The 27,987-nt window shown below is 34.4% G+C and overlaps 1 protein-coding gene across 1 annotated transcript; it reads right to left on the bottom strand.

The window, feature by feature from the left end:
* Positions 1-946: 946 nt before the first annotated feature.
* Positions 947-27,987, bottom strand: LOC123682795 (clusterin-associated protein 1 homolog). The gene is made up of 7 exons (XM_045621580.1): positions 27,840-27,987; positions 24,804-25,000; positions 13,497-13,679; positions 8,581-8,676; positions 5,284-5,501; positions 4,738-5,015; positions 947-1,255 (listed from the first exon to the last, which is right to left on the bottom strand). The coding sequence occupies exons 1-7, from the start codon at positions 27,859-27,861 to the stop codon at positions 1,002-1,004; spliced, it is 1,248 nt and encodes a 415-aa protein (XP_045477536.1). The 5' UTR covers positions 27,862-27,987; the 3' UTR covers positions 947-1,001.

The following is a 27,987-nucleotide window of genomic DNA, read 5'->3' on the forward strand; positions in this document are numbered from 1 at the left end:
CGACGTCCCGCATACTGTCATGTCCAGCGCCGGCTCCAGACACGCCCTGACGAACCTCAGGCAGCGGCTCTATATTCCTATTCCTCAAATTCACCATCATTCATGGGTTCCCCCGTGTCGTGGGGGAGACGGCCTTTGATCGCTTTTTACGATCCGCAGAGCTGCGGTGGGAGAATTCTTGAGCTGCTTTCCACACGGCTTCGTCCGTTACCCTGGACAGGGACCCTTCGACAGGTTTCAGCTTCCCGGGTCAGGGAGCTCCTGGAATCTGCGGTGGGCAGGAGTCGATTCAACTCTCCTGATAGGTGAATCGCTAGGAATTCACCTACCGCTACCCTTTTATTATTATTATTATTATTATTATTATTATTACTTATTATAACCTATTCACACGAATTTGACAATCATTGTTGTTGGTTTCAAATAATATCTCGTTATAACTCATCGAAAGAAATTTAATAACAAATTGAGAAAAATTTATCTTATCACATGAATTTGACAATTATTGTTGCTGAATCCAAATAATTTGCAGATATGGTTCATTAAAAAAAATTCACCTTCGAATTTGGCGGACCAACTAGACAATGATTAATATGATTTGAACTAATTTGAAATAATTCGAGATAATTACCTACCTATAATTCTTAATAATATGCAGATATAGTACAGCCACCATAAGCGCATCAGCCAAAATCGAAACACGCGCGGGGGTCAGAGATTAAATTGCACTTGAACCCATTTTGTATATCTACTCACAGCTAAGTCGGAAATTTGCATCATTGTTTTCACTGTTTGGAAATCAAAATACCTTCTTGAATTTATCGATTCTTATTGAACCCTGTGCTGAAATTGAAGGAAAAGTGCATTGTTTTTCTTTTTCATTTTTTTTATTATCACGTTTAATGAAAATGTTATAGTCAGGCTCAAACGTGATGAAAATGACCAATGAGATTTTATATTTATTAATTAAGAATTAACAATCCACATAACTGGCAACATATTCAAAAATCATCATCACTATTTGTTTGAAGTGGTGCCTTATTTCCTGTCATTATTCTCGAAGGAGCCTTTTTTTCCATCGCTGAAACCTCAAAGGCCAGCGATTCATCTTCAGAATTCATCAACTCAGGCTCGTCCTTATCTAGAAACAGTTCTTCAGATTCAGAGTCAGTACTGAGATCCAGTGATGATGCACTCCTTGATCTTGGAGGTTGCATTTCACCAAATGCTTTCGGCTTATCGTTTCTAATTCTGCCTAAAAATAATAAAACATCAGTTAACGCGTAACATTATATATAAGAAAGTTATTGCTCGACAATCTCGAATCGAACAATTTTTCATTCTTATAATTTTGCCGGCGAATTAATTGGTGCTATTGCCATATAATGTGAGAAAGGATGAATTTTGCATTACGATAATTTTTGGCTTAATTCTAGAAAAACTATTGGGGAGCTCTGATATAGCTTCGGCTATTTCAGAACGCGATTAGAAAATCTATTGAATTATGTATGACATGTTAAATAAATAAATAACCTTTATTCTATGCCTTCAGATACAAATTAATTAGATATAAAAAACAATTTTTCATTATCAACATCAACTTGGACAAAAATAGGGAAAAAATGCACCATTGAAACAGAACATAACTTAAAGTAACACAATTCTCAATTTTTATCACTAAAGGAAATTCTTGTTTGTGGTATGATAATAATCTCAACAAAAAATTAAACTTTGTCCCGAAGCTTGTATGAGCTTTACCTCCTCACTTATCACATAAGAACAAATATAAAAATATATAGACATACGCACATTCAGGTCAAAGAAGCATTCTTTATATCGATCATATTCGAAATGAAGAAACGATGCTGCGAAAAGATCCACCTCTTTATCTTATTTATGAAATAGTTTGGGTTACGGATGGCTTTCAAGTCCGTGGGTATCATATTGAATGACCTTGGCGCAAGGAAGAGAAAAGATCTTTGTACAATAGTTTTCTCCATCCTAGGCCCTAGGGCCTAGGCACATAACAGTTTTGCATCAATGATCGGGTTGAAATGTTAAAAAAAATTTCCCCTTTTGAAGGTAATAAGCTTGGATGAATATCACATATATCTTTTATATTAATTTTGCTAATACATCTTTCACATCGACAACGATGTCAAAAATGTATCAGCTAATATATTAATATTAGCCCGTTTGGTTTTAACCAGGAATATTTTTGAAAATATGTGAGTCATTTATTACTCCCGAACAATTATAAAGATACCAAACAGAAAGAAAGCTTTCTTAATTCTTCAAAATGCAACCAACAATTCCGGTCACATATAGTATATCGATACCATATAAAACAGCTCTTATAATCTGAGGTAAACCCAAGGGCTTAGAAATGGGGAGGGGTACTAGGGGTGAATACCCCCCCCCCAAGATTTCCAAATTACTTATCAAATCACGAATTCTCGCAAAGACGAACAACTAAAATTTTTCCATAAAATGAACTAATAATCATTTTACTTTTCTTCGAAGTCAACAGGGCAGTGAAAAATCGGACCCTTTTACGGTTTATGCTTTCAAGATGAGTACTTTTATTGCACAAGGGCACGTCTATGTCCGAGGTTTATTATTTTCCTTTATCTATCCGCTTCCTCGGCCTCTTATTTGCCATCTGTGATTTTTGCATTCGTCATCGGTATACACTTACCTGTTGTTTTCGGTTTTTTGAATAATTTTCGTCATAAAATTTCTATCCTCTAATCAATGAATTGAACTAAGTTTTTCAAATTAATTAATTTGAATAGACCTTAGATATTCCAGATCAAAGTTTTCATCATGTCATATGCTAATTTTGAATGCAAATCCACAGGGTGATATATTTTCCTGGAAGAGAGCCTGATTTTTTGCTTCGAAATTCTTTTTTGGTGTACCGCTGATAGCTTAAAAAATGTGAAAAGAAACTTTGGTCCAATACTGCACTTTTAGTTTGCTAAAATTTTATCGTTTTTGCTATCGATTTCGAGAAAAATATTTCAAACAACTCAGGAAAATCCAAAATTATAAAGATCCAGCTAGTAAGCTGTAATGAATAAATGAATCATAAGTTTTGGTACTTATTTACCCACTCTGTAGCGAAGATTTGATAAACTGATATAAGCATCGCTAAAAACTTCCTGTATCTCGAAAACAAAGCGTTTGAGGGTTTATTTTCTTGGGACTTTTTATTGCTGAAATAATCAAAGGAATCTCTCATTTTCCTCCGTAACTCTAATTTAGGAACATCCAGTATGAGGTAAGAACTACCGAATTGGTAATAAAAAATATTATTTTCAGTAATTTGTAACTTCGTTATCAAACTTTTTTCTCACATTACAGATGAGTAAACGTTGTGATCGACAAATTTTTTTTGGATACCTCCTCCAAGAAAAAGAAAGATCTCTGCCCTTAGGTAAACCTCTGGTCGACAGAAAGATATATGTTTTCATTCAATTTTGTATTTTATATTCGAAAAACATGAAAATTTTCATTGATGACTGAGATATTTTTGCTCAGAAGGTTTTTAATTACAAATCGAACAAATATGCGAATACATGAGAAATTACCTTACGAGGGAAGAAAAACTCTCAGATCTTACAAATTTGTCAATTCTCGAACATTTTGAGAGGATAGGATGGACGGTACAAATAAGTGTAATTTTAAAAACTGAAGGGTTTTCCGATAAGTAGTATCATTTTTCTATAAAAAAACAATGAGTATATTTTGAGAGGAATTGATGGGTGTTCTAAAAAAAAGCTATGCCATTAACGACGAAAAATTACATCAGCCAAATCGCCCCCAAGGCTACAGTTGCAGCATCATATTCTTTTCGTGAAAATTTCCATGATCAATTCGCATATTTGCGGCTGTATATTCTCGAATTTCATCTTTATGATCTCGAATCGATCGTGGAGTATTGACATAGACCTCATTCTATACCTGGCTCCAAAGAAAAATGTCTAGAGGTGTTAAATCACAAGATCTGGGTGGCCAATTGTCATCTACCTCTTCGAGATATAAGACGGACACATAACTTTCCTTGCAAAATTGAGATTATTTCTTGAGTCCTTGTATTAACTGAACTTTTGAAACCTTAATACATGAGTCTTCATTCAAAATACTGAGTAATGTCGTTTGTGGATAGTCCGATTTCGAAGATCGACGAGGAACCGAAAAATCTGGGTTGTCATCAGCATAACGGACTACAGCAACAATATTCTCAGTAGTTCTCAAGCTCCGCCAACGGTTTCGATTCTTCACATCACTTCTTTGTCCAGATCAAATTTTTCCACTAGTTTAATTATTGCCAGTTGACAAGGTGGTTCACGATGACCCTACTGTGACTGCAATATTTTCGCAATTTTCATTGTGAATTTTTTAAGTGCGTTGTTGAAGCTTGTGTCGTATTATTTTTAGTAATAGCATAGTTCTCACATGTCAAATATCGAAAGATGACAGCTTCAGAATTGAAAGCTGCCCAGATAGTGGACTATTCAAAATGAAAAATCTTAGTGGTAAACTCTTAATATGATTATCAAAATGATCCCAACATTGTAAGAAAATAAACCAGTGGATGAACCCTTATTAGAACAAATCATCAAAATGCAGTTCTGAGCTCTTATCAATCGGCCTCAATAACCGACAATAACAAACTCTTGGTCAAGCATGACGCTTGTTAAGCAAATTTCTTAAAAAAAATTAATGCATTACCTCCAGTTCCAGCTCGGGGTCGTTTTTGTTTACTCTGAAATTTGTCTTCTTGCTCGATATCGTCATCAATGAAAACGTGGTCGGGATCCATCTTATCATCAAAGGGAATCGTTTCTATTCGAGGCGAAGACAACATCATTTGTTTCTCATAATGTGCTCTCTCTACTTCAGCGAAGAGATTTTCAAGATGATTCAGGCTTCTCAGCTTTGTGGAATATTGTCTGAAAAGTTCTTCTAATTCCTTCTCGAGAGCTGTGAATTCATCAAGAAAAGCTGGCCTAGAGATAATGAAGAAAATGTTCGAAACAGTTGGAGTATATTTTCCATGGTAATAATAATAATAATAAACCGACTTTTTTCAACAAATGTACATACATTTGCCCTGAAAAGGCAATGGTTGATTCATTTGAATAATTTCAGTTAATTCCGGTTAATATTTGAAGAGGTGAATTTTATCGAGTGTTATGTGATAAATTTGAAATTCACAATTATCAGGAACTTTAACTTAAGTTCTTTTCCTCAAAAGAAATATATAATTGGGCTAACCTCACTTTCTTCAACGTCTGCAATCTCTTCTCATACCGATCAATCTCAACCTTCCTCCTCTCTATCTTTGCATCCAAATTGGCTTCAGTAGCCGAAATATTGCTAATCAGTTCTGTTGTATCCTTGATGTCTTCGTTTATTATATCGATAGCTTTCTTGACACCACTTTCAACATCATTTATTTCGAATTGTCTAGAAATACTCCTCTGTCTGTGGACCTAATATTCAAAAATTTAAAAAAGATTAAAGAAAATTTAAAAGATAATTGTTTTCATTCTGTGCGGGAATTTCTCGATCTCAATTTTTGAATTTTATACACAGTGTTTCTCAAACTCGTAACAGTGTTTGTTGTATACATTTAACTCATGTTATACATGTGTTGATTCTCGACTTTCCGTGTTACATCAATATTCGTATGGTATTAATTTCGTATGGTATAATAGGATGGGCAGGTGTTTTTGACACACACAAGAGAACCATAGATGTTCTCCAAAAAAATATCATCAAAGTAATGTACAGGAAAAAAATTATATTCTCTAGTGACAGTATATACAGTTTAGCTAAAGTATTAGATATAAGACAAATTTTTGCTCAAAGGATTATCATACATATTAAACAAAATAAAATTTCCATCACACAAAAAGGACACAAATACCCTACGAGAGCTGGAGACGACAACAAAAATTATGAGAGACCCAGGGCAGAAAAAGGAATAGGACAGAGATGTGGTGAATAAATAGCTGCAAGATTATACCCGATCGTACCAAAAGAAATAAAAGAAATTAATAATGAAAATAAATTCAATAAAGAATTAAAGATATGGCTGATAGAACAAGACCGAATTGTGATACATAAAATTATAAATTCCACTTAAAAAGAGAAAAGGAAAAGGAGAAACGATGGAGAGAAAAAAACACACCACTAAAGACGAAAGGGGGGAAAAGATCCGAGAAAAAAAAGTCACCGATGAAGACGAGGAAAAACTGATGAAGAGACGTACCTATACCGACTGAGACAGGGATCAATTAGAGTTGAAATTTATTTATCATTTGTTATGTATAGTTGCTAGTTTTTCAGTTTTCTTGTTGCTGTCAAATAGGGAATAAATAATAATTTGAATGCTGTACACAGTTATTATCTCAGTGTTAATAACTCACAGCTTTATTTTCTGTAGTGTATTTTGTATTTTTACTGAATAAACTTTATTTTATTCTATTCGATCGTGGAAATAAATATTATAAATGAGGAAAGTACTGAGGTGAAACCTTTGAGCGCTCGTTCATCCTCCAATTGCACCCAACGAAACCACATAAGTATATAGGGTGTCCCATAAGTGGCACGTCACAGTGACACCGGAGGTAGGTCAGCTAAAGAGGGACCTAACCAGCCTATCATGACCCGAGTAAAAGTTGCATGGTTTTCGAGTTATTACCAAATTACGTTTTTTAGTGAATTTTCACCTTTTTTAACATTGTCAGGGTCAGAATTCTGCTGGAAAGCTCTCGAAGCTTATTTTTTTTGTTGTAATGGAATCTTAAATAATTATTTAAGATGACATGAGTATGATTCTGTCAAAAAGTTATGTGGATTTCCGTAATTTAATGGATAAATCTTGATTTCAATTGCTAGCAAAACGAGAACTTCGACTTTGGACACCTGCTGTGAAAAAAAAATCCTTGAAACAAAACGAGCAAGTAACATCAAAAAATTTGGCATTTTAGACAGATTTAGAAATGGTACAATACACGAATCTTATGCCCATAAAACTAGGTATTTTCATCATTTTACCGATGCCCTACTTAACTAAGTTGAAACTAGGAATCCCGCTATCAGGTAATTTTGCCGCTTGCTATGACATTACATTTGATACCGGGCTTTGTTATTATTTGTTAAAGTCACAATAGGGAAAAAAAAGGATTAGGGGAAGCGAAAAAGGAATATTATTGGAAAAAAAGGTAAATTAATTAAAAACAGACTCAACTTTCGATTATTTATTTAATTCTTAAATCTAACTTACAGTAAATGTTCAAACTGTTTCCCTCGGACTCTAATGCATAAATGACACCGTTTTATAAAATTACGATTCAATTTTCTTAAACTAATTGTAAACTAAGTGTATGCAAAACCAATAAGAAGCGAGGAAGAATTGCGTGAACGCGTATTCGACGCAGCCCGGACCATATCGAAAATTAGTTTAAGAAAATTGAATCGTAATTTTATAAAACGGTGTCATTTATGCATAAGAGTCCGAGGGAAACAGTTTGAACATTTACTGTAAGTTAGATTTAAGAATTAAATAAATAATCGAAAGTTAAGTCTGTTTTTAATCAATTTACCTTTTTTTTCAATAATATTCCTTTTTCGCTTCCCCTAATCCATCTTTTTCCCTATTGTGACTTTAACAAATAATAACAAAGCCCGGTATCAAATGTAATGTCATAGCAAGCGGCAAAATTACCTGATAGCGGGGTTCCTAGTTTCAACCTAGTTGAAAATATCTAGTTTTATGGGCATAAGATTCGTGTATTGTACCATTTCTAAATCTGTCTAAAATGCCCAATTTTTTGATGTTACTTGCTCGTTTTGTTTCACGGATTTTTTTTTCACAGCAGGTGTCCAAAGTCGAAGTTCTCGTTCTGCTAGCAATTGAAATCAAGATTTATCCATTAATTTACGGAAATCCACATAACTTTTTGACAGAATCATACTCACGTCATCTTAAATAACTATTTAAGATTTCATTACAACAAAAAAAATAAGCTTCGAGAGCTTTCCAGCAGAATTCTGACCCTGACAATTTTAAAAAAGGTGAAAATTCACTAAAAAACGTAATTTGGTAATAACTCGAAAACCATGCAACTTTTACTGGGGTCATGTTAGGCTGGTTAGGTCCCTCTTTAGCTGACCTACCTCCGGTGTCACTGTGACGTGCCACTTATGGGACACCCTGTATATAGCTTTACATCTCTGAGGGTGCTCGAAATTTATTACTAATCTTGAAATGGTTATTCACGGAAAATATTAACCCGAAATAATGACAAATTCTTTTCCAGAATTTTCGATGGTTATGAACAATATGATAAGCTTTTACACCCCTAGGTTCTTCCGGTATCGCCGGAAGGTAGGGTAAAACCGAATTTAAGGAAGGATTCGTAATGAGTGAGTCAAACCCCATCCTTTCAGATGATTTCCGGCTAAAAATTCGAAAATTACAGACACTGTGATGAAAAGATATAGCAATCGGTTCCGAGGTCAAGCAGTCAAAAATGGATATCAGTACACAAGTCCATAACTTACTCTCAGGTCGACTTCTTTTCCGAGTAATTCAAATAAAGAAGCACCCGTTGTTGTTATTTCTGAGGCGAGTTGGCGAGATAACTTCAATTCTCCAACCTGCAAATTGAAAACAGAGGAATTATTATTATGCCATGATCAATAACATAAATATCAAGTCGAACATGTGATAATGATACAATTTGTAGAACTTATGAATATAAAATTATATCCTAAAGAACCCCTTTCCTCAGTTCTGAAAGTGATTTATTCGGTGTAATATTAAAATTTTATTTCGAAAGAATCAGGCTTAATTCTTAGGAAAACTTGCAATGATTTTAAATGATTCAATTAATTTTATGCTACTGAAATTTGCAAAGAAGAGGTAATTTGTCAATTCATCGTACGTGATTGGTCACCGATGAATCGGCTGCGGGGTATGTGTTTACCTAGAGAAAAGGACAGAGTGAATTTTTTGAAAGATCTTCAATAACTGTTGAGACTTCAGAAAAGATACCTACGTTGTTTTAGATTTCAGCTATTACTAGCTGAATTACAGATTTAAAATTTACTTTATGAGCGAGAATTGTGTTGGGATTCTCCGTAAGTGTTCACATTAATATTTGCATTCAAAAAGTAATAACCCCACCAGGAAAAATGAATTAAATTTGAAACAGTAGTCATCCATCTTATAGAAACATATTCAGATTTGGTGAAATTCTTTTATGTGTCAAATAATTTCAATGAAACTCCTTCTCATGTAATCATTTTTTGTATTATTTCTTGCTTAGAAATCAGAGAGGGAGTTGTTTATACAGGTTAACATATTTTAATATAGTTGTGCATTTCCTCAAAGGATCGGAGCATTATGAAGAACAACCTCACTTGGGATTGAAATATCGTAAGAATATACCTCGGGATTGAAAACTTAGAAAGGAGTACCTCTGTCTGTTGAAGACAGATATGGGTGTGGCAAGCCTGGGGCCCCAGCTGGGTACTTCACCTAAAGAAGCGTGTGGTCCCTGCAATAAAGGGACAAAAATGTTGCAGGAGATAGCCTTGGAAACCTCGTTGGTCAGTCGAGGTAAAAAAGACTCTATGGGAAGTTGCAGTAATGGCAAGTGGCAACCCATAGTAGAGCCTCAGCAACCCCAGGTAAGTTTTGGAAATCGCAGCGCCACCCGCCCCTCTCTCAGCTACTACTGGGAGAGGGATGAACCAGATGACGGAGGGGAGCCCCCGGTATCTGGTCATCAAAAGAAAAGATTAAAATTGAGAACATATTATATGGTTCAACTGGCGAAGTTAATCGTGTAAGAAATATAAATATGGGACTACCGAATTCTCCAAATTCCTCAATTTTCGATAAATATAACGATTGTTTTGTAGAAATAGTCTCTATGATTTTTTCCAGAAAACATTTGAAAATGAGTAATTTGGGGGATTCGATGTTGAAGTGACTCCACACACCCAGGTGAATCAAAGTAAAAGTCGATCTACTCAACTGAACAATGGAAGAAATCAAAGAAGGCCTAGAAAATCAAGGAGTTGTTGATATCAGGAGACTAAAAACGAAAAAGAACGGAATATTAGTTGATACTCCTGGACAAATATTGACATTCAATATACCTAATCTTCCAAAGAAAATAGACATTCTTATATATGAAAGAGTCGAAATACGTCCATATATTCCCCCACCTATGAAGTGTTGCAAATGTCAAAAGTTTGGCCATGTAGCTTCGAAATTTACAAACATCGGAATTTGCATATGTGGTCAACCGAAACACCCAGAAATAATGGCTTGTAGTAAACCATTCAAGTGCCCTAATTACGAAGGGGAACATTTGAGTACTGACAAGAGATGCCCTACTTACATTTTTGAGAAGTGTGTATAAGAGATAAAAACCCTCGAAAATGAATCATACTTCGTGTTACGTGCTCAAAGTTTGTATTGAAATTTTCCATCATTTATAGGTTAATGTTATTTTTTATATTTCGAACTGCGTGCATTAGCGCTACCTGTGTCAACTGTCGATCATAGATATTTGAGTGAGAGAAATTTACGGGCCAGGGACTCTGTGATTGTGAAAATTTTGGTTAGGAGCTGATGGTGATCATTTGCGATTTCTCGAATTTTCGACTTTGAGTCATCCATTGTGGGATTTATTTCGTCAATCATATTTTGTGCATTATTGACAATCGAAGCCCTTTTCCGTTTTGAAGAAACTGGTAGTTTACTTTTTTTCTCGAAGGAAGCTTATTTGAATATTCTGCTGCTCTAATTGCATGTGGTGATCTTTGGAATTTCCGCCAATCAGGTATGTTTCGTAGTGTACACTTTCTGCAATGCTCCTCACCATCTGATATTAACAGTTATTACCTATACTTGGTGAAATTTGGTAGAAGTTCACTGAAAAATTCCACTCAGTGGAAAAGAAGTCTCATTGACTGCCCGAGAACAACTGGGTATGTATTGTAAAGTTCCTCGTTATTTCTTGTGTTTAATATTGATCAATTTCTCTTCTACGGAATATAGATTAAACCCTTCAATTTAACTGTCGAAACCTCATTTGCACTCCTTATCTACAGGGTGTTAGTACAACGTCGTTGTTTCATAATGTCTTGGTGGAGCACCACGTTTTCGTGAGATTATTGCTGAATTATCGACAACTCTGGAGATTTCAAGGGACAGCCAACTTGGAATCGAGAAGATTGGGGAAGTATAGAAGGAGTAGTTCCTGAGAGGAGAGCAATCAAGTTGAGGACTATTGAGGATTTTTAAGTTTTGGATCGTTGAAATATCTGTATTTATGAAAGTTGCCTATACCTAATTATTTTCTCTTGATATACTATTTGTGAAGAAATTTATTACCACGCAAGTTCAAACTGCGAAGTCTTTCAGTTTCATAAAGATAACAATATCTCATTACCTTTGTCAATATACCACTTATAAGTAAGGTTATTTTCATGCATGTGTTATAGAGAAATTTGTCATTCAGTTGTTGCTGCATTTCAGCTTGATTTTTTCTAGATGTCACATAAATAAAATGTTTTTTTTCTCATTTACCTAACATATTTCTAGATTCAACTCGGGTGAAATTTTATAAGCGTTAAGGTTTCATAATTGGCTAGTGCTTTCCTGTCCTCTGAATTTTACACAATAGACTACATGCCTAGATAAATCTTATTCACATATCTCTTGGGGAAATGAATCTGACTCATCATAGAAAAAAAGAGACGGCATGGCCTAGCTGTGTTCAAGGAATTTCATTTCTACTTAATCTTTAAAGTGCAATTTTGAAGAATACTTAACTGATTTCATATCATTCAATCCAGAACATATTGAAAATAGTCCCTAGTTACTTCAGCAATAAATCCATCAATTTTTCTATACATATCCTGAAGCAATAAAATTTGATGCTTGATAGAGGATAATGAAAGATTGAATCAGATAATTTTTCCAGGCCTGTTGGGAAGAGTGAAACTTTGTGTTGGGGATCCTGCCATCTACAAAATGTGCGCAAATATTTTTGATGGAAAATAATGATAGGTGAAACTTAATAAGTTTTCTGTTAGAAATCCTACCTCTACCATGTTTTGTTCGGTTTCTTGATGAAGAATAAAAGAAGATTTCGTAAATATTTTTGTAGGGGCTGGAAAGCCTTTAGAATATACATGAACTCAAACTTACTTTTGTTCCTGCCATCTAATAATGCTGTGAAGTTATTATAGATAGGAAATAATAAAAGATGTAATAAACAGAAATTTTTAGGGTTGGCAGATTGTTGGGGAAGGGTGGAATTCGGAAACTTTTTGTTGGATATCCTACCACCACCAAATTGTGAGTTTCGCTTTCAATGAAAAGTGATGAGAGACTTCATCAACAGGAAAACATTTTCGAAATGTCGTTGAGGAAGAGTGAAACTCGACAACTTCTTTGTTAGAGATCCTCATAGCACCAAAACTTGTGATCGTTCTTGTTGTAGTGAAATGTGAGGTTTTACAACAGAGAGTGTAATTTCTTGAAAATTATCACTATTATATTGCTGGAGGTCTAGATCGAAAATAATGAAACTTTCACAAATAGAAATTTTTTTAACGTTGGAGGAAGGTGCAAATTTTTTGTTGTAGATTTGCTGTCTATAAAATTTGAGATATCGTTCTTGATAGGTAATAATAATTTCATCAACAGAAACAATTTTCCAATCGCTGCAGAGGGTGTTGGGCCGGTTGAAACTCAGCAAATGTTATATAAGGTATCCTTTTACCATTAAAGCTTGTGAGATGTTTCTTGAAGAGATCAATGAGAATTTTTTTGACAGAAAAATTTTTCCGAGGTGTGTTGGAAGATATTCGTACTGAACAACTTTTTTGTTAGAGATCTTGCCACAACCAACATTTGTAAAAACGTTCTTGATTGAGAATAAATGAAAGAATGAAAGATTTTTCGAGCGTCGAAAAATTGCTTGAGTAGGGAGGAACTCAGCAACTGTTTTATTAGTAATCCTGCCACCAAACAATTACATCTTCGAAGCATTGAAAAATTTTGTGGAAATAGAAGAACTCCACATGTTTTTTTGTTAAAAATTATGATATCTTCAAATTTCAAGAGATCGTTGTTGATGCAGAAAAAATTTGATCAACAAAAAATCTGACAAAAATTAGACAGAAACGGAAATATGATCGCGATAAAAAAAAGTGTAAATTTTTTTTTTATTCATTTGAACGAGAAACATTCGAGAACTGAAATATTGTAATGATGAAAATAATTTTACAAAACTTTTTATTTTTTTCGTATTCGAAACGATAAAATGTATAGATTCAAAAATCGATCTAAATGTTGCGCTATTGGTTGTTTAGTTATTTTCGAGTCTTTTAATAGAGCTTCTATAGAAATACATCCTCGAAAATATTCCACAAAACTAACTGATATTGCTTACTTTATCTGTTATGTCGAAGTCTCTCATGTCAATGTCGCTCCTATTAAAATTATCTTCTTTTTCCTCGATTTCAACATTCAATGCGTCGTATAACAATGAAGTTATCTTCAGAAGCTCCTTCACGGCATACCCATCTGCTTGATAAAGCCTCTTCGTGTTAAGCTTTATGTTCGCTTTTATAGCCTGGAAAACAAACTTAGAATGTTAGGGAAAAATATTATCCGAAAAATAAATTAAATGGATCAGTATGAATGAATTTTGGTTTTGGACGCTCATTCCCGAATTTATCGCTCCATCATTTGGTCAGAATGTCAGTACTTAATTTTCACATTATTCGAAAATGGTCTCAGACGGTTCTACTCACTGATGATGAATCCGCCCTCAAACTCGATTCTATCCGTCCTTCCCGTGAACACGATACCATTGACCGAGAATATTAAATTCTTCAAAAGTTCGTTACTGGGCAAATCTCGATTGGTGATTCCGTAATTATAGCAGTTTGAAATTTTGTTTTTCAGTTCATTTCAAAATTTCAGTTGGATTCAAATGGACAATTTCAAATCTCGTGCAAAATTCAATCTCGATAACATAACAAAAAAAAATCAAGAAGTTTGTATAACGGAAAAAATTACCCAATATTTCTATGACCTCATAACCAATGGAGTTGAAAATTTGGATGTTGATATAGAATAATCAATTTACGTAACATGCATATCGAGCTGATGACAGTAAGAACCATAGAATATTCTAAAAGAAGAAAAAAAAGGAATAGCCAATATTTCTGTAATGCGCTCTATTAGTGATGACGTCACGCCGCCATTTTAGTTCTCTTGTCAGTGTTCCAATATCCAATCAAACAAATTGTCGTTCAAATTAGTACAGAGCTATTGAAGAAGTTGACTCATTTCCATAAATAAGATTATTTCAGGACCGATTTTAATATTAATTGATAGACAGAAGGAACAAGATTAATACCAATAAGTTTGAATCCTATATCATTCACCAGATTTTGTGAAAAGCCGTGTTTATTAGTTTGAACATAACCTCAAAATGTGTTTTATTTTTAGCTATGGTAGATAAACATGTTTTGTTATTTACCACAGTAGCACATTGGAACGATAAATATATATTTCTTTTAAATATCTTCATTCAAACGAAGATGGTGATGTGTTGGGCTCCTGATTGCACTCATTACAAATTGAGGAGGAATAACAATGTTTAAATTGCATGTGGATAGCATCATTAGAACTGCAGAATATTCAAGCAGAATATCAGAAAAATATACTGAAGTATGCATAAAATAACAGTTACGAGCATCGTACAAAATTTTTTTGAAAATAGTGAAGTCACAACCATAAAAAAATTATGCTGAATATCGACATAAACAATAGGAAAAGCTGCGACGAGAATTCAAAAGCTTTTGAGCGATTGTTCATTCATGAGACAATTACTCCCTTGAAGACCACATAATTGTAATTAGGTGTATATGTAGTCCGCAAAGTAGCAATAGGCGCAGGAATGACGAGAGCTTCTGACATCAGTGTTCCTTCATTTTTAAGTTTCATTTGAGATATAACAATGAAGGGATAATAAATAACGTTTCTATAAAAAATAAAAACCTATCAGTTCGACACAAGAGTATGTAATTTTCGAACTTGGAGAAGGAAGTGTCCCCGAAGTAAAATATTTTCATTAGAATTATTGAGAACCAGGAGAATTCTTCAGATGATTACTGAAAATTAAAAAATGGTGAATCTTATCAGAACCAGTTCCTAGATTCTGAGGAGATTATTTTCTCTAACTTTTACTAATGTTTTAGGACGGAATCTTTCAGGAGGATAGAAGTGTAATTAAATAACAAGTGTAAGCAGTGCATATAAATATCTCCCATAAAAATAATTGATTAAATGAATATTCATTTGCGGTATGTTTCCATTACTTGATAATCATTACAAGTTTCTCTTACTTCCTATAATTTATTATGTGAATAACAATTGTTTGTCTACACATTAGTTTCTTCAAATGAATATATTTCGAAGAAAAACTGGGACACATCGATTTTTAATTCGAGAGGAATAACTTTTAAGATCAAATTCAGAACTATATCGCTTCAACCCTTAGTTCTAGAACACCAAGCCCTAAATTTTGCATAAGGAAGATGGGGTCAGTGATACCTTGAAAAGTCATCTATCCTGAGTTCAGCATATCAATTTTTTTTCTTCGCCTACGAGATATTCGAATTTGAATTTCATATAGTACTGGTCATTCCGTCAAGCATGCTATGTGAATCAAGAAAATCTTCACCTATTGATTCTGTGATTACGATGATTATTCTTTCTACAAGCGTGCGCTTTCAACTCTTTTTCCACAAGCATTTGAAGTAACAAAAAGATATTTTCCCACACATTGCGGGAAAAACACATGCCATATAACTTTTCCTCATATGCGTGCGGGAAATAATTAGCAGTGGATTTTTCCGGACGCAAATATCAAAGAATAAATTATATTCTGTCAAGTCTTTATGCACCGAACGCCCAATTGACGTCAAGGATGTGTATGTGAATAATCAAATCTTTTGAGTTTTAATTTATTCCCATCGAATGAAGACAAAATGTTGTTCCTAAATCTTGCGGAAAGTGTCTGTTCCGCTCTCAACTGTTTGACCGAACTTCCGCGGGAAAGTATCTCTTTCCTCACTTATTGGCAAAACAACTATTTTTTATTCACATGTGAAAATCTTACATTTTGGTGATTTCAATTAATAACAATGAATTATTTCAGCCAATCATTGGGGATTATAAAAACACTCGTCCTTAAAGACTCGTGATTTGATCAATCGCTTTGTTTTCATATTTTTCCAAATAAACAAGTTTTCGTGGAAATAAATATCAATAAAATCTGAAGCAGTCGTGCTAGTACCTTTGATAATTATGTTAATTGTCAAATACTAGACAACATAATTATTACTGTTTATTACTTTTATAAACGATTAAGGTAGAAATAGTTCATTCTTGACAAAAAGACTGGAATTGATTTTTTTAATTTTTAAAATAACGTATACGAGCGTCGCAGATTTATTTGATGAGGTGCGTTTTATAGTTTGTACGAAAATTTCAATGCTCAATTATTTCTCTGAAGCCATCTGAAGAGCAAAACCTACGCTACGCAGCTAGAATCTGCCATAAATGTTGGAACATCGACCGGGACAAGAGGAACAGAAATAGTTTAAAATACCACACAAAAATTAAAACCTCATTTGAGAGGTATTCATTTAATAATAATCCAGGTTTTCTAGGATTATTGACTTTTTTGCACGTTGAATTATAACACATTCCCCAATGAAATGATATTTATTCGGACATATCCACTGAAATAATTATTAAAACATTGCTGTAAGTTGTTTCTGCCTACTCACGAAAACCTTTCATCGTTCGACCCTTACAGAAAATATCGAAAAATATTTGAAAATTTTAAGACCAATAGACTGCACCGAAATGGACATCATATCGGCAGAAGTGGAAGCAGTATTGTGAAGTCTATGCGCTGTACAACCGATAGTTTCGTTGACTTCGGAAAAATTTCTTTTAATTAAAAAAACTCGCCCTTATTTTACTTCGAAGTAAGTACCTATTAGTGTCATCCGCACTGACAGCGAAAATATTTTATATGGAAATATGTCCACTAAGGATTCAATACAAAATAAAGTGATTGTATGAGACGATTTATTTGGCAATGTGTCCAATTTAAATAATTCAATTTTCAATCCTTCTGTTTCTGAAAAATAATATTTGAGCAACGGAAACAGCATTTCAGATTTATGATGGATTCCGTTGAGATTCCATAAAAACAAATTTTGTAAATAGGGAAATATGAATCTCATAACGGTCAAATTACTGACCGGGACAATTGAAAACTAACCGGGACACGGGGACTCAATGGTCCAACATTGATTGAAAATTTAAACATTGATTACTTCATTTCAGTTCAGAAAGTGATCGATGTCCAAGTTTTTCAATGGTTTTAAATAGCAAATGGTGCAACTGGCCATTAGAGGAGTTGAGGCGACGAATTATAGGAGAATCTAGAAAAATAACGCTAATAATGCTACAAAATGTGATGACCAGATTCGAACAGAATCTCTGTATATGGGCGAGGGGGAAGAGGACCGTTTGAACATTTGATTCAGTATTTATTCAATTGCCCGATAGCAAAATATTTTAGTGTTTCAGCAATTATCGATGTTGGTTTTTCATCGAAGGTTCTCGAAACATGCCTTTCGATTTTTTTCCTTTTATACTGTTTCAAATAAAAATGAGAATTCATAAACCTCTCTAATACCTTCATTGGTAATGGGAAAAACTAACAGTATTTTGATGTTTGGTGTATGACAGGTATAGAGCAACATCAAAACAATTTTTGAATTTGAATTCAATTGATCACACAGCATGCTTGACGTGAAAACCAGGGTTTTTCAAAAATGAAATATGAATATTTCGAAAACCAATAGATCAAATGGAAAAATTTAGGTAATTCTTTACTTTACTGGTATATTCTGAATTCAGGAGAGCAAGACCTTTCAAATGAGGTATCACCTAATCCAAGAATCAATATTTTTATTATTGAAATAGTTATTTGAGAATTATAATGAATTTCTGCATCAAAATTCAATAACAATTGATTTTTTTGCCTACCGGGGATGGCAGCTGCCTCCCTTTGCTCCTTCCATGACATAACCCATCTTCCCTTTACGAAATTTAGGGGTTGCGCTGAAATGATATGGATATCAAATTGATCGAAAAAGTTGTGCCTTTCGATTCAAAAATCCACATGTGGGTGCATTTTTTCGAAATGAGTTTATTCCGTGTTATCTCGTGCGTTTCGTTCTCGAAAGCCAACCCTGTATTAGTTGAATATAAAGGGCTGAAAGAATAACATCAATAAATAATATTAACAGTAAAAATCTGTATATCTGCTTTTCAATGAAACATAATTGAAAAATTTATTAGAATTGTCGATCTTAAAAGGTAAAGGACCCCGCACATTTTTTATGGGAAATGGCTCTCCGTGAATTTTGCTGAATTTCTGTTATGTTGGTAGACTGATAAAAAAGGATTTATGTTACAAAACTGAAAAATGGACAGTTTCCGAGATTATGGAGCTTTGAATATTTTTCCACTTATTGCGCTGTTTTCTCGTGTAAAACTGAAACTTTTGATAATTTATATATCATGTTATATATTTTTAAAAAACCTCAAGTTTGAATTTTAACGTCAAAACTAGTGTCAATAAAGAACAAATGATTACACCGATGGATTCTACTGAGAAAAGTGCCTGTGGAGGGCTATTTTTTTGTAAAACGTTTTTGATTCATGTTGTTAGCTCCAATGAAAAAGAAGTTATGAGAACTTTTCATTACACGCCATTTTCCAATTTCCTCTTTAAGCTTTAATAACGTTGAATATTTGAAGTTATGTTTTCACTAAATCAATTCCATCGAAAATCGAGCCCGAAAATGTGCTATTCATTTTTTTCTAACTTCAAGGGAATATGAGATCCCCTCACTAGACAACGAATTTGGGATATCCGATACAATATATCAATACTGATCACAATTGTTCCCCACTTTATCCTAAAACATCTTGCTGAGTCTCATTATGAACCTTTTTGAGAACATTATTTTCTTCCTTCAAAAAATTACCCAAAAATACCCTTTCTCGATCATGTGAATTATTGCAGCGTTATCCTGAAGCATAAAAAGATGTATAGAAGATCTAGAAATTCCTATCTCATCAAATTATCATATTTATAGAGATAATTCAGGTACTAAGAAAAATTTGTTATATTGCTTTCAAACCTGAAGATGCAGATGAAAAATTTTGCTAAACGTTGCCTCACTTGATATAAGCTCAATATAAATTAATTTGTCTCAAAACCCCAAAGTCACAAGTGGATTTGATTAATTTTGTTGAACACTATTTCAAACGATATGATTTGATTTTAATTTTGAGTGAGTTTGAATTATCTGTTGAGTTAATCTACTATATAACTACGCAACGAATAAACAACGTCTGAATAAGAGCAAGAATGATAAATATATCACCAAATCGTGACTGACAAAAAATTCGAATTTGATGTTTATTGAAAGCAACACTCTTTCGATATGTGGTTGAAAAAACATCTTGAACAGATAGCCAAGCGAATGTTCATTATTGCCAACATTTCATCCTTCAGTAGTCGACTGGTTCATTGTAATGTCATTATTTGGCAAAAGGAGTTTCCTCAGATTTCGTGATTGGGATGGTCATTGATTTCGAAATGAGATTTAAATTTTTTTCATTTTGTCGATCTCATGGACCAAAATAGGTATATTCAAGAATAATAACCTAAATGTGAAGTGATCTGCCGAAATCTTTCGTGAGCAGGTGGCAAACCTGATATGTTTTTATGGCGGTTTCTTTTTTTTACTACGTCGATGAGCTCATGCAAATTTGAAATTGATTTCTACAGGTTGATCCGCGAATAACTGTACATTTAGTGTCATAATGAATAGATTGTAGCCATGGCCCACGAGAGCCAGAAACAACAACTATATATTATGAGCTAAGGTTATTCGTTTCTCAGATACCGGGTGACTTTTGAGCGAATTGTTTTTAATTTTGTTATCCTCATCCTACGCCATCAAACTGTTTATGGAAACCATACTAAAATAGTGTAATCTAGGATTTCGACTTTGATAAAACATCCTTCACATGAAATATAAATTAGTCCTTTTATTTTCTTGCAATTTAATAACACCAAAAATTATTGAGCACAGTTAATGTCCTGAATATTGAGATGCAACTTTTCTGAATTCAAAATGAGCTGTTGAGTGAACTCACGATATCCGTCATCAGTGCTTCATAAATTGAATACTCACTGAATGGTAAATCAAATGATGAGATGTGCTGCTAAGAGTGTTAACGAATTCATTACAAAAAATTTTCTGGGTATGTATGTCAAACTACTGAAAAAAAGATCAAAAATTTCAAAAGAATGTTTTTTTTAGGTTTTGTTCTCAAATATTTCCCCTCTCTCTTCATTGAGCTTTTCTGATCCTATATGGTTAATTTCTCAGTTCATTGAACTCTGTGTTATTCTTTCAATTTAGATGTTCTCTACTACGATTTCCTTCACACAGACTTACTGCAGCAAGAGGCTTACAAAAAGACATACATACATACACAATTATAGTCTCTTCTCTGTTAAGCTAGTGAAACGCATTATTCAAGAACAATTTCATTAGTTGGAGCGCCATCATGTTCAAAAAGTATTCCTCTAATATTTATATTTGCAGCGTTTAGCAGCAATGAGGAGCTATTCATCCAGAAATCCAAATAACCACGACTGTTCAAAGGGTGGCAGGAAAACGATACTTCTTCTTCCTCTTCTTGTGGGCTCTCAGTGTGTTTTTTCAAACTCAACCATTCGTCAGGCATCTCATAAGATGTTGAAATCCAGGGCTCTTTCCATCTTTTAGTTGGTCTACCCAAAATCCTCCTGGGTTCAGGGATTCCATCACGTGCAATTTTCGCCAAATTGTTATGCGTCATTCTGCCCACGTGTTTCGTTTCAAGCTGTTCTGTGCTTCCATCTCCATTGTAATATATTTGCTATACATATCGCACACTCCTTGTTCCCCGCGTATTGCCGAATTATGAATAGGATCTCCCAATGTACAGTGCATCCCATTTTGGGTGAGACAGCCAGGTTTCTCGCTTGTTATTTAAGATAGAGCCTTGCGGTTTTCACGTTCCTATCCTACTTTTTCGTGAAACTCAAGTTTGTCTAATCAGATTTTGCATAACTGTTCCAGTTCAAGAGATACAGGGTGATTTTGGAAATTGATACTTTTCGGACCCCTCCTTTATCTCCGAAGTTATTAGAAATAATGCTGAGGTAAAAACTACGTCTGAATCAGAATTCTGCATAGTGTACATCCTGATATTCTTCTAAGTATTCTCATCTCGGCAGTTCTCAGAATTGCTTCCGCCTTACTCATATCAGCTCTCGTCTCTATTGCGCATGATATACAGGGTGTCCCGTAAAGACCACGTCAAACCGAGGGAGAATGTAGATCAAAGGATAACCAACTTGCTATGATAAAATTCCCATTATGAAAGTCTTACAGTTTTCGAGATACTTTTTTTTTGGAAAATAATGAATTTTTGCCCCTTTCAATAGTTTTGCCCTTACGGTTGGTACAATTTTACATCATTTTGGTTAATTTTTTCAGTAAAATATTGCTGAAGAATGATTTCAACGTTTACATTAAAACATACTCCGAACATTTTAAAGTCGTGGATTATTTTGTTCATTAAGTTTAGCCCATCGTAGTGGAAAAAAAATGTACCGAGCTACTGCTGCACATTACACCAATAAATTTTCTATTTCATAGTGATTTCAAAAAGCTACCACACAAGTCATTTGTTATTCAAAGAAAAAAGATATGGCTATGTTATCCAAATGGGTACGTTTCTGACAAAATCAAGTTTGACAATTCAGTTAAGAAATCTTTGTTGTTGCATTACTTAGTGAACAATGGCAATTGTTAACTTGCAAAAATATTACTCGCATAATTATTCACCTCAACGAAATTCAATTTTGCCGGCAAATTTTTTCGAAAACATCATGCAGATCCAGATTTTTTTCATAAGTTCATTTGGAGCGACGAGTCTTCCTGTACCAAGGATGGGTACATATTTTATGGGAAGTCATTGGAAGTCTTGGCAAATTTTAATAAAATTCATCTGATTATTCTGTTAATTCACCTCTTTTTGGGTTGCAATTGCATTTTAACACACTTAACCTCCACAGTCAATGAATAAATTTGAGGTACCTGTTCGTCCCTCTATATAAACACTATGTATCGTAATCCTCAAATTGTGGTGAATTGGGTTTTAAGGTGGATAATGTCAAAGTACGGGTATTGCATATTATCCGCATAGTGAACTTGGTTCATGTGATATATCACGTGCACTAACTTGATGTTATCTGACCAACGCACTGTATGAAATTTTCAAATGGTAATTGGTATGACCGTTACCTCGATAACCTTTGAGCTACTGGATGTGAAGCAATGAAACAATACAGTTTGGAATAGTAGGACTATAGAAATGAAATAAATAAAAATAAATGAAAAAACTTTTGAAGGACAAGCTTTTATTCAGTGTCATCAAAAGTAAAAATAATTTATCTATTCTGTGCCAAATTTTGTAGAAGAAGATCGTGTGGGAATGTCGCCGATTCTCACAGATTTCATCCTCATATTATATTATAATATGTTGGACTCGAAACTCTCCTGCCACGGTTTATTCATCAACTGTCTAATTTGTGATACAGAAAACTATTCTGCCAACCCACATTTTCCAATGACAAAATCACTAAACGATATTTATGGAAATATTCCATTATTTTCAATAAAAATTCAGTGAACTACAGAAATAAGGGTCAAGGGTTTGTGGCTTATCCGCATAGAACAATGACTTTACATAGCCCCACAGAAAGAAGTCTAGCGGTGTTAATCACAAGATCTTGGAGGCCAATTCACAGGTCCAAAACGTGAAATTAGGCGGTCACCAAACGTGTCTTTCAATAAATCGATTGTGACACGAGCTGTGTGACATGTTGCGTCGTCTTGTTGGAACCACAGCTCCTGGACATCATGGTTGTTCAATTCAGGAATGATACATTTAGTGATCATGGCTCTATACCGATCACCATTGACTGTAACGTTCTGGCTATCATCGTTTCTGAAGAAGTACGGACGAATGATTCCACCAGCCCATAAAGCGCACCAAACAGTCAGTTTTTCTGGATGTAACGGTGTTTCGACATACACTTGAGGATTAGCTTCACTCCAAATGCGGCAGTTTTGTTTGTTGACGTAATCATTCAACTAGAAGTGCGCTTCGTCGCTAAACAAAATTCGTTTATGAAAATCGGGAACAACGGCAATCTCATTTTGGGCCCTTTCGACGAATCTACGCCTTACTTGATGATCGTTTGGCTTCAATTCTTGCACGAGTTGGATTTTGTAAGTACGCAAACCAAGATCCTTCCGCAAAATCTTCCATAAAGTGGATGGACACAGATCCAATTCCTGTGCTTGATGGCGGATAGACTCATTCGGGTCTTTCTCAATGCTACGCTCTACAGCAGCAATAGCTTCTTCTGTACGCACCGTACGGCGTCTCTGGGGTTGCGAGTTATCAATAAGAGTAAACCGAAGAGTAAACGTGGTGCGAAAACGTTCCATGGTTAATCGAATTAACTGCTCTGATGGACGATTTTGTCGACGATAAAATGGACGTAGTGCGCGATACGTATTCTACACAGAACCATTATTTTCGAAATATTGCACCATTTGCAACCGTTGTTTAGGCGTGAGTCTATTCATGATGAATTGCCAAACCAAACTGAGAATAAATCACTTGACAGCTGTTAAATCGGTCGCCATCTTGAACAGTAATGCCAACTTAAAGTTATATACCTCGAAAAACAACTCCCTATATTTGTTTGACAACAAATTTTATCTTGAAAATATGCAGATAAAACAGAAAATTAGTAAATATGCACTGCAAACCAAAATTATCTCATTTGAAACACAAATAATGCATCTTTATACCCATTAGCATATGTAGTTGAGCAAATGCAGATTTATCCGAAGCATAATTTTATAATCAATGTTCGTCGATGAATTGTGCTACATTTATCCATCTCACTGGAATAATTAAAAATATTTCGAAAACTGTAGGGGCATAAAATCCATACCATACGCCACGAAATGAGCGTAATTTATCTAAAGAAGAGAATTTCCATCCGACAAGTAAGTGACTCACAGGGAAAACTCGAAATATCCCGAAAACTGAATGGGCACAAAAATTTTTTTATACGGCAAAAATTGGCACAAAATAACCAGAACAATATGATATCAAAATTCTAGGAGTGGATCACCAACTTGACGCATCTCATTTTAAGACTAGAATAATTTAAAAAACATGTTGTTATCGATTTAGATGATTCGATTATAATCTTACTTTTGTGGGTACCTATTCTTTCTCATGAATAATTTCTTATGGTTTATGAACTCCGAATTATATTTATGATAAAAAATTAATTTGTATCATATTTATCTGATGTTAACACTATTCCTTCAATGTTTACATCATATTTGAATAGTTTGGCAAAAAATCACTAAATCAGAATGAAAAATTTCGTATGAAACGTGCAGTAGTTGAAGTAAGTCATGAAAACAATATTTCAACTCACCATAAATTGAGCAGCATTCCTTATCAATTGAACCCTTTCGTCTTCTGTACTTATCTGGAGTGGAATATTCACATCTGCATCGAATCGTTTCACTAGCCAAACAAGTAACTCAGCAACAAGCGGAAAATTAGAAAATCGAAAACTTTCCACAGAAATGAGGCTGTGAAAACCTAACGCCCTGTTCATTTCCAAGAAGTCTGTGAAAAAGATTGTGTCCATCAAAACAATTGAATAGCCATAAAGAGGTTATTCAATTTCTTTATCTTGTCTGGTTGTTTTGTGACGGTAAACTTTACAGACCAATATTATATCTATTTATAGGTATATACAGGGTCTACCAAAAAGAATTTGACCCCCCCAACAACTCACTAACGAAGAAATTTGATATTCAAAATACAGGACAACTTCTGTTTTGAGGAGGACTAATTTCCAACATGAATTTGTTCTGAAAAAAACCCTCTCCATGAAAATGACATCAACCCCCAACATTTTTTCATGGGGAAGAGGTATCCAGTGTTGGTAAGTATGAAATTTATTTATGTACTGTACACAACCAGGGGCGGATCCAGGGGGGGGCCATGGGGGCCATGGCCCCTCCTCGCGGACCTTATAAATATAAAAGTGTATCCTGAATTACCGAAGACTATTCAATCATTTAATTTTTAATTTTTTTTCCAATAGATAGCTTTAGTTATCTGCATTTCGTGTTTTATAGGTCCGATTGGGTTCCACTAAATGGCGTTAGAAAGATGAGATTTCGTACTACATAATCTTTTTCGACAGTTTTGTGATTAGTTTACATCGTTTAGTTTGAGCGCGCGTTAAAGAAAAAATACGTTATATTTGAGTTTTTCTTCGATAAAGTCGAAAATGCAAGCCAAGCGGCTGAAAATTTAAATAATGGTTATGGTTTTGATACTGTAATATACAATCACGCGCAATTTTGGTTTCGTCGATTCCATTCTGGTAATTTCTATGTCAAAGATGCATCACGCACTTGAGACCAATTGTCGAAAAGATCGACAAAATCATGGACATTATCGAGTCCTGTTTCCATTGCTCAAGAGTTGAAGATTGAACAAAAAACCGTTTAGAACCATTTGCATAAGGCTGGTCTCAAGAAGAAGCTAGATGTATGGGTACCACATGAGTTACCGCAAAAAACTTCTTAGACCGAATTTCCATCTGCGAATCGCAACAAAATCACCCCGTTTTTGAAAAGGTTGGTGGCTGGTGATGAAAAGTGGACGACTCACAACACCGTCAAGCGAAAACAATCGTGGTAAAAAAGCGGTGAGCCATCGGAAACGGTCAGGAAGGTTTTGCTGTGTATTTAGAGTGATTGGAAGGGAATTATCTACAAGCTGCTCCCCTAAGGCACAAATGTTGATTCGGAACTGTACTGTCAACATTTGGACCTTCTAAAGGAAGCAATTGCCCATAAGCGACCAATAGGATAGAAATTGTGTTCCATGGAGACAACGTAAGTCCAATCACATCGATAGTGACTCGCCAGAGGTTCTTATGCATCCACTTATGCATCCGGAACTAGCCCCAAGTGCATCTCTTGCTGTCCACGGCGAACAATTTTGCTGGTGAAAAATTCGTTTCAACAGAGGCTTGTGAAATTAGACTGTCTTCATTTTTTTTGCCAATAGCGAGAAGGGTTTCTATGAGAGAGGCATACAAAAAACCTTCAAAATGACAACAAGTTATAGAACAAAACATAATTGTGACTGTGGTAATTGAAGTATTGATTTTATGTAAAAATAATGATTTTTTTCCATACCTCATATTTTCTTGTACCTGAGTTTTCTCATGAAATAAATCTACATGTATTCATGAAATTGTTTGAACTTGTTTTTGTACTACAACAATTTTGGGAACTGAATATGAAATGAATTACTGAAATACATCTTTCTTTAAAAAAAATACTTGACCCAGTAGGCACCAACAAAAAATTCCGCTATTTTGCTAATCGATATGAGCCGTGACTTTTTATGGCCCCCCCCTCAGACATCACCTGGATCCGCCCCTGTACACAACCCAGTTAACATTTTCAAAATCGGTTCATTATTCACGAAATAATGTAATATTGGACTCACCGTCAAGAGACCTAAGAGTTTCTAAGAATCCAAAATAATTTTCAAGTTCTGTATTAGGGAGAAAGAATTTCTATGACGACATTGTTCCGAAAAAAACCACCTGAGGTGGCAATATTATTTGAATAGCGAGGAGATGTTGGATGTGGTTGGGTTGAGAAGTTTTTTCTTTTCTCTGAACATCGCAGATGAAATGAAAAAACTTCTTAACTGAACTATGTACATCCAACATCTCCTCCCTATTCAAAGAATGTAGGGGGTTATTTTTTTTCGGGAAAACGTCGTCATAAGAATTTTTTCTCCCTTATACAGAACTAGAAAAACATTTATGGGTTCGTCAAAACTCTAAGGTTTTTGAGTTTGAGCGGTTCAACTGTATGTTCTCATTACCTTTCGACGGTATGTTTAATATTTGATACACAAATTCGTGAATAATAAACCGATTTTGAAAATATTAACTATTGTGTACAGAACATGAATAACCTTCAAACTCTCGAAATCTCTTCCATGAGATATGATGTTAATTCATTCTTGACCTAATATTTTTTGATCTTCTAAAATTCTTCTTTTCTGAGTTCTAGGAGCAGGTCAAATTCTTATTGGGACATCCTTTATATATTGTATATATATCATATTCAGCAAGATTTTTTACCCAGTTCTCAAGTTGTGTCCGTATTTTCATAGAAAAAAATAAGAATAAATAATTCATTAATCGTAATACGTAATGCAATTTTCAAGAATTCTATTCGCACATTCCACAGACTCATGTCACAAAGGTTGGGTTGGAAGATTGGCACCAGAAAATAATTAGTTTTCAATCTGTAAATTGATGAATCATTCTTCTTTCGATTCCATCACCTCAATGGTTTGTGGTTGAAAAGCTGAATTGTTTGAATTTCTTGATATAGCTACAAATTTGTGGAAATAAACTTACTTCTTATATCTCTGTATGACATGTTCAAGAGCTCAAAAACCAACCACAATACTGCCTAGTTACATCAATAGAAATACTTCATCTATCTGTCATGCTACACCGACAGTAGATTTAATATCTGCTGTCGGTGTAGCATGATAGATAAATG

This window comes from Harmonia axyridis, chromosome 6 (assembly GCF_914767665.1).
Source record: "Harmonia axyridis chromosome 6, icHarAxyr1.1, whole genome shotgun sequence".
Classification (NCBI taxonomy): Eukaryota; Metazoa; Arthropoda; class Insecta; order Coleoptera; family Coccinellidae; genus Harmonia; species Harmonia axyridis.

Coding starts and splice junctions, on each gene's coding strand:
- LOC123682795 (XM_045621580.1), bottom strand. CDS start 27,861: ATGTCATACAGAGATATAAGAA. Junction 25,001..27,839: donor GTCATACAGAGATATAAGAA/GTAAGTTTATTT, acceptor TCTTTTTCACAG/ACTTCTTGGAAATGAACAGG. Junction 5,502..8,580: donor GAAAAGAAGTCGACCTGAGA/GTAAGTTATGGA, acceptor TTTGAATATTAG/GTCCACAGACAGAGGAGTAT.